Source organism: Thamnophis sirtalis, unplaced genomic scaffold, assembly GCF_051295495.1.
Source record: "Thamnophis sirtalis isolate CommonGarterSnake01/CBP01778 unplaced genomic scaffold, rThaSir2_p1.2 scaffold_6, whole genome shotgun sequence".
NCBI lineage: Eukaryota > Metazoa > Chordata > Lepidosauria > Squamata > Natricidae > Thamnophis > Thamnophis sirtalis.
This window is the reverse complement of record NW_028261386.1, coordinates 26360112-26376909: the sequence shown is the minus strand read 5'-3', so window position 1 is coordinate 26376909 and position 16798 is coordinate 26360112. Positions and strand designations below refer to the sequence as shown.

At 42.3% G+C, this 16798-nt stretch overlaps 1 protein-coding gene across 1 annotated transcript; it reads left to right on the top strand.

Moving 5' to 3' along the window:
• Positions 1-945: 945 nt before the first annotated feature.
• On the top strand, positions 946-15442 carry RP1L1 (RP1 like 1). The gene is made up of 3 exons (XM_087717473.1): positions 946-1581; positions 3565-3730; positions 8973-15442. The coding sequence occupies exons 1-3, from the start codon at positions 946-948 to the stop codon at positions 15185-15187; spliced, it is 7017 nt and encodes a 2338-aa protein (XP_087573599.1). The 3' UTR covers positions 15188-15442.
• The last annotated feature ends 1356 nt before the right edge of the window (positions 15443-16798 follow it).

The following is a 16798-nucleotide window of genomic DNA, read 5'->3' as shown; positions in this document are numbered from 1 at the left end:
GAGATGTGAGAAATGTATATCCTTAAGTTTTAAAAGCTGAGTATTTGATTTGATCTCCCAAATACTGGTTTCCTACTGTTGACCCAAAAAGCCTAGAGATTTTTTGGAAACCTCAACAAAGATCTTTCTGGGCAAAGGTTTGGGAATCAGTGTTAATAAATATGAAAGAAGGGGATGGCTTTGCAAATGGTATTAAATATAATTATGGAGAGTCTCAGTCATCCAGGTCATGGTTGTCCTAAGGGTGATTTTTCAAAAGGCGGTGGACTATGTTTTTTGTTTGAGGAAGAAGATGTTTAACATCTCAGTTCGGCCCTGATGATGCAGCTTCTTGGATGAAAAGAAAAACTTCTTCCTCCTCAAACTAAAAACATAGTCCTAAAAACTGGGGGCGGGCGTGGCCAGTGCATGACGCATCCAGCCTGCAGGCCATGAGTTTGATACCCCTGGTCTAAGTCAACCAATGCCAATGTCATGGGCAAAATATGAAGTGTGTTTGTGTATATCTGTGTCTGTGTGAGTGTGGGTGCACCTTGCATGCATGCATATAGATAGAAACAATTTTAAAGCTCAGAAATCAGGTTTGGATCCTAGAAGTTATATATGCAAACAAGAAATTTTAAAGAAAATAAATTTGGCATAAATGGAGGCAAAGCTGGAACAAGAGGGTGTCCAAGCAATTGTGAGAAAATGCACTCTCAAGATTGTGGAACAATTTTCAGGTGGGCTTTGCACAAATATTTCATTAAATCTTCTTAATTCTACTAATAAAGAGGTGGTAGGATGAGATATAAAATATATGAACTAATTAGATGAATTTCCCGCTAGGTTATTTGTTTGCTAGACTTCTGGTTATAGGGATATATGTACCTTCATGTGTAGGTCCGGTAATTATAATTATACTCCTTTTTTTTGCATTGCAGTTACCTCTAAACCTTCCGTAGGATGAGCCTACCACCTGTTGATTGTCAGTTCACCAGTTCTTATAGCAATGAGCAACCAGTTCTTCCAACAGTTCGTACAAATGCTGTCACCCAGGTGCCTCCAGCCAAGAAAATAACGTTCTACAAAAGTGGGGACCCACAGTTTGCAGGAATCAAGATGGCCATCAATCAACGCAGTTTCAAAAGTTTCAATGCTCTCATGGATGATCTTTCCCACAAGATTCCCTTGCCTTTTGGGGTACGGGCCATCACAACCCCACGGGGGATACACTTCATCAGCACACTAGATCAGCTGGAGGATGGAGGGTGCTATCTTTGTTCAGATAAGAAATATGTCACACCTCTTAACGCTGGTGTTGCCAACCGGAAGTTGGGTCCCCAAAAGGTTAGACAGACAGCCAGTGTTCTCAAGAGAGTAGTTCAAGATATCAAACAAGAAGATTACTCAATGGCTTTCACCCAACAGAGTCCAAGGATACCCAAGAAAATCACTCTGATCAAAAATGGAGATATTACAACACAGTTGCCAATTATCCTGAACCGTCGAAATGCACAAAGCTTCAAAGTTCTCTTGGATGAAATTTCAGAAATTATGCAGTTCACAGTGAGGAAGTTGTACACAATAGATGGAAAAAGGGTGAGTCTCGAGTCTTAATGCTGGCATAGCACTAAATGCAAATGCAAAATTGGACCATTTATTTCATAAGTCTAATCTGAATGTATAAATTTCTCTGTGATCATAATGCATGACAATTATATTTACCCAAGAATCAGCTTTTCTATTTTTCTAAATGTAACCGCAATCTAAGGACAGTTATCAGGATGCTAATCTTGGAAAGTTAAGCTTGGCTAATAGATATACTTAACTACAAATGTTTTAAAACCATAAATAAAATAAGGATTTTCCACCGTAAGTTTGATGTGGGGCTGCCCTGGAAACAGTGAAGGGCTGGCCCATAGTGCCTCTGCCAGTGAAAATGGAACTTGGGAGGACCACACACAGCCCTCCCAGGCTCTGTTTTCAGCCAGGACGGCCTCCTGCAATCCTCTGCCAGTGAAAATGGAGCTTAGGAGGCCTATGCATGGCCCTCCCAGGCTCTGTTTTCAGCCAGGACGGCCTCCTGCAATCCTCTGCCAGTGAAAATGGAGCTTAGGAGGCCTATGCATGGCCCTCCCAGGCTCTGTTTTCAGCTAGGATGGCCTCCTGCAGCCCTCTGCCAGTAAAAATGGAACTTGGGGGGGTTTCCTCCATTTTTGCTGGCAGAGGGCTACAGGAGGCTGTTCTGAGTGAAAATGGGGCCACGCCTACCCCAGCCCAGCCTCCCTGGCCATGCCCATCTGGTGCCTGGAGGTCAAACACAACCTGATGTGGCCCTCAATGAAATTGAGTTTGACATCCCTGCTCTACACTCTTGTTATACATTAATACTTTACCTTTTCATCAGTACTTCTGATCCATTCACCCCATAACTCAATCGCAGTGACCTAATGAGGAAGCAAAGGAGACCCATCAGACATGCTAGTATGTAAGAATGAGTCTTAACAGAGACAGATAATGCAATATCCAGACCTTCAAATGTGTTTTGTTGCAATCAGTTATGTTTGCTTGATTAACCTGATTTATTATATAAAATAAAATCTAAAAGGGTCATTTCTGTCTATTACCTTGTTTTGGCTGGTAATCTTACAGGGTCTGCTATTCAGTCACCTGCCCAGAGGCTGCTAACTGCTGATGGGAAGTTTGTTCTATCTCTTCTTACAATGTTTAATCTTTAAAGTCGATGTAGACAGGACAGCTCTTCAAATAGGAGAATACAGGCAACATATTGCTTTTGAGCATCATATGCCTGTTTTCTTTGTGCTCCTCAGCTCCCTGTGAATTGTGCCACCAAATATTGTGATTTTCTGCTGTTTTGAGACAGGGAAACCTATCAAACAAAACAAAATATCAATTCTGCACATATGTGTGATGAAGCTGTGTCTACTATGCATCATTACCACCAGACCAGAGGTGGGTTCCTACTGGTTCAGACCAGTTCAGCTGAGTAGGTAGCAACTCATGCCTGCCATGCCCTCGAACTGGTTCTCTCCCCGGCGCCATAGGCGCCACCATCTTGAATTTTGCTTCTGCGCATGCACAGAAGCATTTTAGTACTGTGCATGCATGCATAGCACATATCAAGTGCACATGCGTGCGAAACACACACGCACAGCACATCCCTGAGTGAACCGGCAATAGCAGCACCCGGAACCGGTTGCTATTTTTTTTACTACTGGTTCGGGCGCACTCCTGTGCATGCTCAAGGGCATCAATGCCTCTGTGAATGCGCAGAAGCATCTGGGCAGATGGGTGGAGCCTCCCACCACCGCTACTATCAGTTCGGCTGATCTGGGCTGAACTGGCAGCAACCGACCTCTGATTACCACGCTTGTTAAGGCCTTCAGTTTGACAGAAACGTAGACTGGAAGACACGCACATAAACACGCTGTCATAACAATGACGTGACCATTCTAGATTTAGACTGAGGTGCAAGTCAACTTCAGCCAACAGTGGTACCTTCAGTGTATTGGTCCCCCCCTTTCTCCCTATTGACTGCTATTGTGTTTGCCTCCTCTCCAGATTGACAGTATGCAAGGTCTGCTGCTTTGCCCAAATGTGCTCATCTGCGTTGGCCAAGAACCCTTCAAGCCAATCCTAATGCAAAACCCAAAGAAGCACTCTTTGGAGAAATTACCTGGTCTAGCTTCCCACTCCAACAGTAGCACCTTAGGCAAAAAGAATGAAAGTAAGAACAAATGAATGATGACTGCATTTGGGTTGGTGCTCTTTATTTCTAGATTTGGAGGGGAGGGGAGTGGAAAAGAAAGAAGGTTTCTTGAAAGTATCAGTTGTCTAATTGGATGAACAGGGGAAAATGACCTTCTAGATTGCAATCTAACTTCAGCTGTCTAATTTTTCCCTTTCTTTCTTTTTAATTAATTCAGCTTTAACTTTAACTTTAACTAATAAGATTTGTATGCCGCCCACTCCCTTGGGACTTTGGGTGGCTCACAACAAAAGTAAAAACATATAAAAAAAATTTAAAATACAATTATTAAAATTAATAAATCATCCATTCAATCAAGTGGGGCTGGATATTAATCAACAGCCCCAGGCCTGCCGGAACAGCCAGGTCTTGGTCGCTTTACGTAAGGCCGGGAGAGTGGTAAGGGTCTGGATCTCTGCGGGTAGCTTGTTCCACAAGGCCAGTGCAGCTACAGAGAAGGCCCTCCCTCGGGGAGCCTCCAGCCGGCATTGTCCAGTCGACGGCACCCGGAGGAGGCCCAACCTGTGTGATCTTATTGGTCATTTGAATCTGTTGAATCCATCCATTAAAACCAGCATTGTTTTTTTTTTGTACTGAATATTTTATTTCATTTTCATTTTCATTTTATACAATCACTTATATACTGTGCATAAAAAAAAAGAAAAAAGGAAAAAAAAAAACCCAACATAACACTTCATTCCCCCATACACCCTCTCTTCTCCCCCTCCAACTTTCCTTTCACCCCTCCAGCATTCCCCTCTTCTACTTCCCTACCCCCTCAGACATCTCCCCCTCCCTCCATTTCACCCTCCTTACATTCCCTCTCACTCCCTCTTTACTTCTCCCTTCTCTTTCCCTCTTCTCCTCACTTTGGTGTATCCATACAATTCAATTTGTTTTTTACAATAAAAGTAGAAAAAGAAAAAAAGAAAAAAAAGGAAAAACGAGCCGCAGTACACAAGTGAATTCTTATTGTTCTAAGGATTGAAACTATAATTCCACCCTCCCCCCTCCCCTCTATAATCCCCCCTCCCTAACCCCCTTACGGCTTCGCAGGTCCCATGCCCGGCATAGTTCTTTAACAAGCATTTGAGTATAATAAGGTCAGCTAACTTTAAAATTAAAAAAAAAAAAATAAGATAAAAGTAAAGCCAAAAAGAAAAAGGAAAAATAGTAGAAAATAAGAAATTAAAAAAAAGAAAAAAGAAAAAACACCCACACTCACACACAAAAAGAAGAAAGAAACAAAAAGGGTCAATAAACCCACTGCGTTAACACAGCTTCCCATTATCTGTAAATCTTAAACAATGTGACTCATTCCAAATTTTGATTATTTTGCTACTTGCAGGGTTTCAAACTATATTAGAGCCAGGTAAGTTGATCAATTAGAATTCCCCAACTAAAAATCTCCTTGCTTTGTCTATCTATTCAGACCTTTAATTTATCTCTTTTTTATCCAAATATCCAAACCTTTCTATAACACCATTAAACTCAAATACTTCTTTCATTTTTCATTTCCAACACCTCCCTTTCTATCCTTACCCACCTCCACATATAAAGTTTTTACCTTCCACCCTGCCTTTATCCATATCCACATATATATTTTATCCACATTCATTGCTCCTCCCATGTTTACTCCACTTTCCTGAAGATTCTCCGACCAATCTTTCTTAACCTTATATTGATATAGCAACTCAAACAAACATCAGCTTGCGTTCTAGCCCCAGGTAATCTAATTAAACTTTCGCTGCCCTTCCCTCTCCCACACACCTCCCAACTCCGTTCGTTCCAAACCGCAACTCAAAAAGATCACAATTTCTGTTCTCCTCGCCTAAGAAAATAGTTCATGCACAATTTGAGTTAGAGTTCAGACAAAACTTCTGTAGAATATATGTCCACAATCAGCAACGCTTCTTTCAGTCTCCATGTCTCATCATCAATATGCCACTTTTCCATTTTATCCCAGACGGAAATCATAAAGCTTTAAAAACATCGCTTAGTCTTTATTCTTTAGTCTTCTGCCCTTCCGGAAGAGGAAAGCAACACCCTCCGCCTTGTAGCCACGTGTCTCGCTGTTTGTCTTCTCCTTCTCCTTGTCTCTCCCCAGATCCGGATGAATCAGGAAGTCCCGCCTTCAGGGTCTCGTAGTAAAATTTTCGGGCTTCACAGACGGAGTTAATGCGGTGTTTTTGGTTGCCAAATGTAACTGTAATACCAGCTGGGACTTCCCATTTGTATGAAATCTGAGAGTTTCTGAGCTCTTCAGTTAAGAAAGCGTACTGTCTTCTTGTTCTTAATATTTGAAATGGTATCTCTTTAAAAACAATCAGGTCATCCCCATCAATTCTCAACCTCTTTCCGTAGAGCCTCTGTATTATCTCATTTCTAGATTCCCTTGTAGTAAAGTATATTATTATGTCCCTCGGAAGCTGTCGCTGTTTTGCTACCCAGGAATTCTGGCGGTAAATTCTTTGAATCTGCCAATCAAAGTTAAGTCCCGGACTTCCCACCAAGCGACTGAAAGCTTCAAAGAATGTCTTTCAAATTCTCCTGTTGGTTTTCACGCAGCCCTCTAACTCGTATAGCAAAGGCAGACTTGTTATAATTTATCATGACAAGTTCTTTTTGGGCAGATGCAATTTCCTGTTCTAACGTTTGAATTTTTGATATCAGATTAAGGTTAGTTTCTTCCAAAAGTTCCAATTTGTCCTCCGTTTCAGCAATATAATCTGTCATGACTGTCATTACTCCGATCATATCCTGCTTTGCCTGAGCAATTTTAGCATCAAATTGATCACATAAATCCGATATCAGTTGATTAATCTCCTGTCTGAAATCATTAAGCGTTTTGAGAAGGAATTCTTGTGTTAGCAAATCTCCCGTGGAGGGTGTAGGAGACAAGGGTAGCGACTTCATAGCAGTTTTTGGAGATATGTTATTAAGGAAGCGCTTCTGTTTAGGTTTGGGAGCCATTCCAGAATAAAAATAAAAGACAAGCAATCAAGCGAGCCAAAAATCAAAGTCTGTGCTCCCCTCAGTTAATCTTTTAGCAATTAGTACGGAGAAGCCTTCAGGAGGGTAGGGTCAACTAGCTGCGTCAGATCAAACACAAAAGCTACGAGATCGCCATCTTGTGACGCAGCTAAAAAAGAAAGGGAGCCTTTTGCGAAATTGAAGCTGGTATTTTAAATAGTAATAGAAGAAATTCCTCGGGAATGGTCCCCGCCCGGATTGGCTTTTAAATAGCTTAGCTTTGTCCTGGGGGGGGAGGCAATCTGCCTAGGCTGCAAAAAAGGCAGCGCGGAAAACTGGCCGGAGTAAAGGCTCAGCTGGGCTTCGAGGGGAGGAGCTGCCGCCGTCGGGAGCTCAATAAAGCTCCTGCCAGGACTCTGGTTCGTATATCTTATAAGATCTATAGATATCTCCCCTTTCTGGCAGAAAGGGGCAGGGAGAAGGTCAGTCGTTAGGATCTCTTTGTAATTCATAGCTTTTCTTTTTGCTGTGAATGGAGAAGAAAACCAGCATTGTTTTTTTAAAGACCATAATAACACTAATAAAATAATAACACTAGTAAAAGGCATTCATAATGTTCACTGTGAACAGTTTAATTTCCTGAGTTTGGGGCAAGAGAAGACAACAACCATAGAAAGTACCAATAAAATTGCTTTAGATGAAGGGTGTCAAACTCGTGGCCTGCAGACTAGACGCGTCATGTGCTGGCCATGCCCACCCCCCCGGTTGAGTGAAGGGGGGAGCCACAATATGTCATGTGATGACAATGTGACATCGCGAGTTTGACACCCATATTTTAGGCAATGGTCTGCTCATCTGGTCACCTGTAATCCAAACAGGTGATGATGGGGCCAGGCATGAGTAGTTCCTTGGTTTTAGCTTCTCCCTAGTAATAATTCCATTTTATGAATTAGAGTTTGAAGTTTGAAGTTTTATTTTATTTCTATGCCGCCCTATTCCCTATAGGGACTCAGGGCGGAGAACAACTCAAACAGGAAAGGGAACATACAAATACAAGACAGGCAGTTTAAAATAACCAACAACTACACCTGTCGAGAGGGGAAGGGAGCTCATCAACCCCAGGCCTGCCGACACAGCCAGGTTTTAACGGCTTTTCGGAAGGCCAGGAGAGAGGTGAGGGTCCGAATCTCCGTGGGGAGTTCGTTCCAAAGGGCCAGAGCTGCAACAGAGAAGGCCCTCCCCCGAGTCGTAGCCAGATGGCATTGGCTGGTGGATGGAACCTGGAGGAGGCCGACCCTGTGCGATCTAATGGGTCTTTCGGAGGTAATTGGCAGCAGGCGGTCTCTCAAGTACCCAGGTCCAATACCATGAAGGGCTTTATAAGTAATAACTAGCACCTTGAAGCGTATCCGGAGACCGATTGGAAGCCAGTGCAGCTCGCGGAGGATAAGTGTAACGTGGGTGTATCGAGGTAAACCCACAATCGCTCGCGCGGCTGCATTCTGGACAAGTTGAAGTCTGGTATTTTAAAAAGGGACATGGTGGCTCGGTGGCTAAGACGCTGAGCTTGTTGATCTGAAAGGTCTGCAGTTCTGCGGTTCGAATCCCTAGCGCCGCATAACGGAGTGAGTGCCCATTACTTGTCGCAGCTTCTGCCAACCTAGAAAGCATGTAAAGATGCAAGTAGGAAAAATAAGAACCACCTTTAGTGGAAAAGTAATATCATTCCGTGAGCCTTTGGCATTTAATCATGCCAGCCACATGACCACAGAGACATCTTCAGACAGTGCTGGCTCTTCAGCTTTGAAACGGAGATGAGCACCGTCCCCTAGAGTCAGGAACAACTAGCACATATGTGTGAGGGAAACATTTACCTTTTATTTTAAAAAGCTTTGGGTGATTTGAAATAGAGCTTACAACACTTCATTTGCAACAATCTACTTTGGGAAGAGGGTGGAATGGATGCATCTATTTTCCTTTCCTCTTGGCACAACTTGAAGCCATCACCCAGAAAAAGACAAGTGGCAGTCTTTAGTCCCCTTGAAAACGGATTTGTGATAGATTTTCTTACAAAGATGGAGATTCTGAAAGCTGAACCAGATTCTTTATGTGATTAAGCAACTGCTACCCTTTATTATTATCAGTTCAGGATATTTGGTATGCATTTTTCTCATTTTTGTTCTTTCTTTCCTCCTTACCTTCCCCCACCCCACCCCCCCACCACCACCCCCGCTGTGGCAAACCTCAGTGAATTTTGGGCTGAAAGCCAAAAAAAGTGTAATTCACCCAAGATCGTCTTTGAGCAATCGGTCCATGAGGTTTTCGCTATCATCTGAAAAATCTTACATGAATGGTCCAACAACATCATCAGACAATGGAAACTCCTCTTCAAACAATTGTCCTAAAGGAGAGGGTTTGGCCCCTTCCTTAGTCAATGATGACATAGAAAAGAAAGTGTATATGAATAAAGATGGCAGCCTATCAGTTGAAATGAAAGTCTGCTTTCATCTGCTCTCTGATGAGACTCTTCAATGGTCCACACAAATCAAGAAATCCAGCTTGATGAATCAGACTCTCTGTGAAGAATCAGATGTCATGGAAGATAATCAAAGTGTGCCAAGAGAAAAAATTAACCAAGAGACTAGCTCTGAAATGGAAGACTCATTATATCCTTGTGATGCTGACTCTTACATTTCAAATCTCGATGAATCTGAAAACGAGGTGACCTATTGCCATTGTTGCAGTAAGTCCCACAGCAACTATGATATTTGGAAGAACCCCATGCATGCTTCTCAAAAAGAAGAGCCAGGAATAACAAACACTTGGTACACACACTCTTCTTGCTCAAGCACTTCATCACACCAGAGAATTGTCCACAAAAAGAGAGCCTCCATTGAGAGTGTCCATACGTCATCAAATGAAACAAAACATTCTGAACACCTCATACAAGAGATTTCAGATTTCTCAGAGACTCTTGGAAATAAAAGGGAGAACGTCAGAATAAAGAAATGCTGCTGTCAAGATAACTGTATGCAAACAAGCAAAAGCCAAAAAGAGCTATCAGAGAAAACTGATAGTGTAGCTAGCTTGGCCAGTTCAGAAAGTGAACATGGTTCCATCATGAGGAAAGAAAGAGATGAAAGTAGAAGAACTAGAGCTCGGAGTAACAAATCAAAATGTCAGTATTCTATAGAAAGCCAGATAAAAGTGTTAGAGGAAACAAGTAGTGTGGTAAGGACAATTTCATCCTGTAGCATTAAGGAAAGAGAAGAAGTTATTGGCTGTTCATCTTCTCCAAATAGTGCCAGTAGCAAATCCGGTAAAGATAGTACATTTGGAACAAAAGACAAAGTAGAAAAGATTTCAGATAATGATCACACACCATCATATAATAAAATATCATTTTCAAATGAAGATTGCCCCCCTAAAATTGCCACACAAGTAGAGGTTGAAAAGGAAGAGGAGGATAATGAAATAAATTCAGTTTCAGAAAAGATGGTGTCCAGTGGTCTTATCAAGGATGAAGTCAATAGATGTAGCAAAAGGTCTAAGACCAGAGTCTCCCAGTCCAAAGTTTGTAATGAAGAAGGTAGAAGTGATAGCAGTGAAATGGATATCCATAGTGCTGCTTTATCTGCCTCCAGAATCTCCAATAGAAGCAAGTGCAACCAATATGACTCAAAAGAAGACTTCAAAGTATCTAGTGGGTCAAGCAGAGGATCTATTATCAAGAGAAAGAAAACCAAAAGACCTTTACATGTAGAGGATGGAAAATCAAGCAGTGGGACAACCTCTTCTTCAGAAAACTCAAATGAAGTAGGGAAAAGAGACAAAGGGGGTCATTTATCTCATAATTCTTCTCATTCAAATACATCATATTTAAGTGAAGCAGCTCCCAACAGTGAGGAAAATTCCAGCAGGATATCTAAATGCTCTAGTAAGTCCTCCAGAAGTAGTCATAAAAGGATCCAGAGAGAAGATACCGAGGTATCATCTTCTATTTCCAATGTTTTGGAATCTGATGAGAAAAATGGGACCGATACTGCCAAAAATAGTACCCAGGAAAACATTTCCAGGCAAGGAAGTAGCTCAGAATTGATGTGCTCCAAATGTGGCCACGTAGCAGAAACCAGAAGCAATTATCTTCAATGTGGTAGTTCAAGCAACTTGGTACATTCTGATGCCAAGAGCACTTGTTCGGAGATGCAAGCCTCAGAGAATAATGATGTCAGCTCGCAATCAAGCATAGCACCATCTTCCAAAACAAGACAAAAAAAGAGAAGCAATGCTACCCTGAAATATTGTAGCCAAGTTTCAGAAAAAGCATCTACAACCCAGTTCAATTTCCACTCCCCTGTCCCCCCCAGAGGGAGACCCAGCAGCAAGAACAGTTGGCCTCTGCTGATGAACATCAACAGTGCCCCTGCGAGCAATGAATTGGAGCCAACGGCAGATGAACTGCAAAAAGAAATGGATGGTTCAAAGTTGCCTGAAATGGACACAGCAAATGAGGCAGAGGAAAAGGAAGGCTCTGGCCACGAGGAAAAGAAAACAGAGGAAGAGACAATGGTCCAAGCAGAAGCTGCTTCAAAAACTTGTGACCAAATCATCCCATCTTCACTTCCCAATGCCTCTCCAGAAGAAGTTGTGCATGAGTGGTTGAGAAAGATTCCTTCAGAATCTCTGCTGATGAAATGTGAGATGGAGAAAGATGAGGAGACAATTGAATTACATGGTGAAATTCCCAACTGTTCAAACAACCAGGATTCATTGGAAAAGGGATGTAGTGAGAAGGAAGATGCAGAAGATGGTGAACACCTAGCAGAAAATGATTCTCCCCAGGACGAGAAGGCTTCTGAAATTATATCAGAAGAAGTGGAAACTAGCCAAGGAGAGGACCAGTATTCTGACACCCCCAGCCAAAACAACCACAAAAAAGACTTGCCCAGCACCATTCAAATCTCTGTGAAGATTATGAAAGTGTTGCTGGCTTCCAAACACGAAACAAAATTGGAACGGTCCTATAGTTTGCCTGAAGTGTCTCCTACATTAGGAAAAAAACTCAGCAACTCAGCCAATATTTTGATACAATGCCTTGCTTCCCTACAGCTCCTGGATGAAGCATTGGATTCATCCAATAAACAAAATAAATGCCTGAATGGGTTCAGATACAAAGAACTCTTAAACATTTTCCAGGCAGTGTGGTTTGGAAACATACTTGAAAATGGGGACGCCAATTTAGGGCTGCAAGGAAAAAGCCAGATAAAAACGTCTTCGAGTTTCAAGGCCCCTAATTCAAAAGATGGTGACTTTACAACAATGACCTCTTCGGGGATTGATATAAATAGTGGTGATGGAGGTTCGGGAGAAGACAGCGGTGTTGGTGGCCATGATTGTGCCTTGTTAAAAGAGAAAAGAGATAAAGCCAAACTCCCTGAAGAAGGAAAACCAGAGCAGGAAGATGGTAATGAGGAGGAGCCAGAGGAACATTTTCAGCCACTTTGTTCAAAACTGGAAAGTGAAAGTGAAGCAGAACTTGCTGGAGTTCAGGAGGTAATAGAGGCAAAGGAAGACCAGGATCTTGAGAACAATATTGAATTGGACAGAAATAGTACACATGATGATCAAAATGTGGAGGATGCAGAGAATGTCTCTAATGAAGATAACATCCTGATGGAGGCTCATACAGAAACCATGGCCAAAGAAGTAGAAGAAAATCCCAGTGAAGAGGCAGGCAACAATGAGACAGAACCTGGCCCAAGTGTAAATGAGGCTATCGATGAGAAAGAGGCCAAGATCAATTCAGAAAACCAGTCTGAGACTACAGATGATACAGCAACTAGTAACATATCTCATCAAAGCACAGTGAAAGTTTCTCCAACAATCCAACAAAGATCCGGCAGCCAGGACCCAGTTTGGGTGCTAAAACTTCTGAAGAAGATCGAGAAGGAATTCATGACTCACTATGTCAGTGCCATGAATGAGTTCAAAGTGAAATGGAACCTGACAAACAGTAAAGAGTTGGATTTGATGATTGAAGAACTGAAAGAAGAAGTGAGCAGAAGGATACAAAAGAGTGTGGAAGAAGAACTAAATAAAATCAAAAGCAGAACAGGAAAGACGATTCCAAAACCTCCAGAAAATGAATTAAGGCAAGAATCTACTCCACAACTAGAAAACCGGAGGCGCCGTTTGACGAGTATGTTCTCACTCAATAACGAGAGCACAAATTCAAATAAGCAACTGAAATCAGGGAACATTGACAATGATAACTTCTTTAATAATACAATTCAAGAAGATGAAACATTTGATGTTCAGCTAAAAGATGAAGAGTATTGCCCCTGCGATGAGTGTATGAGGAAAAAAATGGTGGCCAAGACTATACATCATACAGCTGAAGTGATGGCTAAGGCTCCAAACCCAGTCTTGAAGGCTTTTGATCTACAAGACATCCTTAACATGAAGAACACCAGTGTTGCTCATAGGAAGACAGAATATGATATTAGTGAAGCAGAGCAGGAAGAAGAAGCACAACATGAAGCAAAGGAAATGGTGGAAAATGATGGGGAGGAGGAAGCAAAATGTGTGGAGGAGCAGGAGGAGAGGCAGGAGGAGCAGGAGCAGGAAGAGGAGAAGGAAGAGGGACAGGAAGAACAGCAGGAGGAACAGGAAGCGGACCAGGAGGAGGACCAGGAGGAGGGGCAGGAGGAGGGGGGGCAGGAGGAGGAGGGGCAGGAGGACCAGGAAGAGGAGAAGGAGGAGGGGCAGGAAGAGGAGCAGGAGGACCAAGAGGAAAAGAAGCAAGAGGAGGGTCAGGAGGAGGAGGAGGAACAGGAAGAGGGGCAGCAGGAGCAGGAGCAAGAGGAGCAGGAGGAGCAGGAAGGGGAGCAGGAAGAGGGGCAGCAGGAGGAGCATGCAGAGGGTGAGAAGGAGGAGCATGAAGAGGGTGAGCAGGAGGAGCAGGAAGAGGGGCAGCAGGAGGAGCAGGCAGAGGGGCAGCAGGAGGAGCAGGAAGAGGGTGAGCAGGAGGAGCAGGAAGAGGGTGAGCAGGAGGAGCAGGAAGAGGGTGAGCAGGGGGAGCAGGAAGAGGGTGAGCAGGAGGAGCAGGAAGAGGGGCAGCAGGGGGAGGAGGAAGAAGGTGAGAAGGAGGAGCAGGAAGAGGGTGAGCAGGAGGAGCAGGAAGAGGGGCAGCAGGGGGAGGAGGAAGAAGGTGAGAAGGAGGAGCAGGAAGAGGGTGAGCAGGAGGAGCAGGAAGAGGGGCAGCAGGAGGAGCAAGAAGAGGGTGAGAAGGAGGAGCAGGAAGAGGGTGAGCAAGAGGAGCAGGAGGAGGGGCAGCAGGAGGAACAGGAAGAGGGGGAGCAAGAGCAGCAGGACGAGGGGCAGCAGGAGGAGGAAGAAGAGCAGGAGGAACAGCTGGAAGTGGAGCAGCAGGAATCTGTGAAAGGAGAAGGGGAGGAGAATGAAGAGGAGGAAAAACCCAACATAGAAGATGAAGAAAAGGAAGGAGAGTCTATGAGAGAAGAAAAAAAGGAAGCAGCAAAACAAGAAGATGAAGAAAAAAGTGAGACAGAATCTGTGAAAGAAAAAGAAGAGGAAGAAAAAGAAACAGAAGAGGAAGAAAAAGAGGATGAAGAACAGGATGAGGACATGAAAGTAGAACAAGATGGAGAACAGGAAGAAAATGATATAATATGTGAAGAAAATAATCAGGAAATGGAAGCCAAAAGTGAAGAAGATAAAGAATTGAATGATGAAGAGGAGATGGATGGAGAACAAAAAGAAACCCCAAAAGATGACCAAGAAGCTGAAGATGAAGCTAATGTGACAGATAATAGTGCAGTAGAAATGGATGAAAAAGAAAGCCAAGGAGATGAACCTGCAGAAAATGTTGGTGAATCTCAGGCCATTATTGAGGAAGAGATTCCTGATAGTAGTGAACAGAAATCTGAGAACAATGCCAGTTTGGAGGCAAAAAGTGAGGCATGTTCAGAAACAGCAGAAGTTGAAGAAGAGGATGAAAATAAGGATGGTGATGAAGCTGGAGAGAATGAAGCAGAAGGAGAAGATAGCAATGAATCTGTTCAGAACCCAGAAGATGACAGAGGAACAGAAGAGAATGGGACTCCTGAAGCACCAGAGAAAGGATCTGAGGGGATTTTTTCACAGCAGTCTCAGGAAGGATCTGAATATAAAAGTGATGAAGATGAGTCTAAGAAAAAGGAGAATATTAGTAATGAGGATGGTGACTGTGGAAGTGATGGGGAATCTAAATTGGATATCGAGAGTAAGCCTGCAAAGATGTATCCAGACAGTGATGAAGAGGAGGAAGAAGACCAATCATCTCAGGCAAGTTTTGTGATGGGAGAAGATCCCCCAAATGAAGACAATGAAGATAGTCATCGGGTCTCTAAAAAGAAGAAGCAGGACTCAAATATTATTGATCAAGATGATCTGGACTTTTAAAATGAATTGACTTGAGCATGTTTGACATATAGCATATCACTGTACAATTACACATTTACACTGTTATACAAGTTTATACTCACTACTTTACATTGTAGCCAAGAGTCATTTCTTCAGTGTTACATGAAAAGATATACTTACAAATATATTTACAAAATGTGAGGGGCTGTACTCACTTCTGTGATATACTGTATTTGGATTTTTTTTCTCAACTATTAAATGAGACTTTAAGGAAAAACACCACCTGGTATATTCCAGTATGACTTCTGCATAAGAGAGCTGAGGTGGCGCAGTGGTTAAATGCAGCACTGCGGGCTACTGCTAGATCAGCAGTTCAGCGGTTCAAATCTCACCGGCTCAGGGTTGACTCAGCCTTCCATCCTTCCGAGGTGGGTAAAATGAGGACCCGGATTGTTGGGGGCAATATGCTGACTCTCTGTAAACCGCTTAGAGAGGGCTGAAAGCCCTATGAAGCGGTATATAAGTCTACTGCTATTGCTATTGCTATTGCATAAAACAAAATATTTTCCTTCTCATATGTTTAAGGCCTGTAGAATAGAGATTTCTTATAGCAAAATCTTTGTGTTATGTATATCACTGTTATTTTTTTTGAGCAAACTTTCACACTTCTAGTCATGGGCATGATAACAAACAGTGCAGGTTTCCTCTTAAGTCTATTCCTGAAATCTAATGCCTTCTAATTCATATTCCAAGATTAATATCAACATGCAATGGATGACGTATCCCAATTTATTGGTTAAATGTTAAAAAAAGATAACAGAACAGAGGAATGTAACCTCCCATAATCCCTTATAATTAGACTTTCTATCTAGGGGTAATGGGAGCTATAATAGAATGTGCCATTTTTTTCCTAATAAGTATAGATATATTTTCCCTTAATTAATTTACCAATACGTATCTGTTGGGTATGCTGAATGGTAAATGGCATTCATAAACATAAACTTAATTAATCTGAAATAAATGATCAGGTAGGAGATGATGAAAAAGTCCTAATTCCACTGGTAATCAAAATTGATGGTGCTAATTGAGGTGGACAGATACTTCAGTTTGATACTGGTTGCCAGCCGAATAAAATCTGAAGGTAACAGCAGCCATCTGTGAAAAGTAACGTTAATTCTAAACACCCTTTAGGGAGCAATCTCATTAGGTTCGGTAGGGTTAATAACAGTGCTCAGTATTATATTATTAATGTGGTTCACAGTTACCTTTTTAAATAAAAATGCAAAGACAAATATTTTTGAGAGGGTTTTTTTGGGGTGGGGTTTAAATAATATGATTCATAGAGATGTTTTGCTAAGATTCCTGACAACCCAGTTTATGAAATCTTTTGAGAAAAATGAATTCTCCAGTGACAAAAATGGCGAGGGACCTGGGATTCCTTCCCCTGCAAGAAAAGAAAGCAAAAGTGCATCATGCTTAGCTCAGGTGAAAAAGAGGAAATCTGATAACAATAAATGTAAGAGAGCAGTGATTTCAAATGTAGTTTACTCATTACTAAAGGGTTAAGCCTATGAACCTCCAATCATTCTGCATGTAAAAAAGTCATAAGCCTGCAACATACAGTAACTTTGCTGCTGCTAGTGGTATGTT

Bases quoted from the DNA above. Each gene is read 5' to 3' on its own strand.
- RP1L1 (XM_087717473.1), top strand. From the start codon at position 946: ATGAGCCTACCACCTGTTGATTGTCAGTTCACCAGTTCTTATAGCAAT. The intron at 1,582-3,564 runs GTGAGTCTCGAG...CCTCCTCTCCAG, and splicing joins ACACAATAGATGGAAAAAGG to ATTGACAGTATGCAAGGTCT. The intron at 3,731-8,972 runs GTAAGAACAAAT...GGCAAACCTCAG, and splicing joins CTTAGGCAAAAAGAATGAAA to TGAATTTTGGGCTGAAAGCC.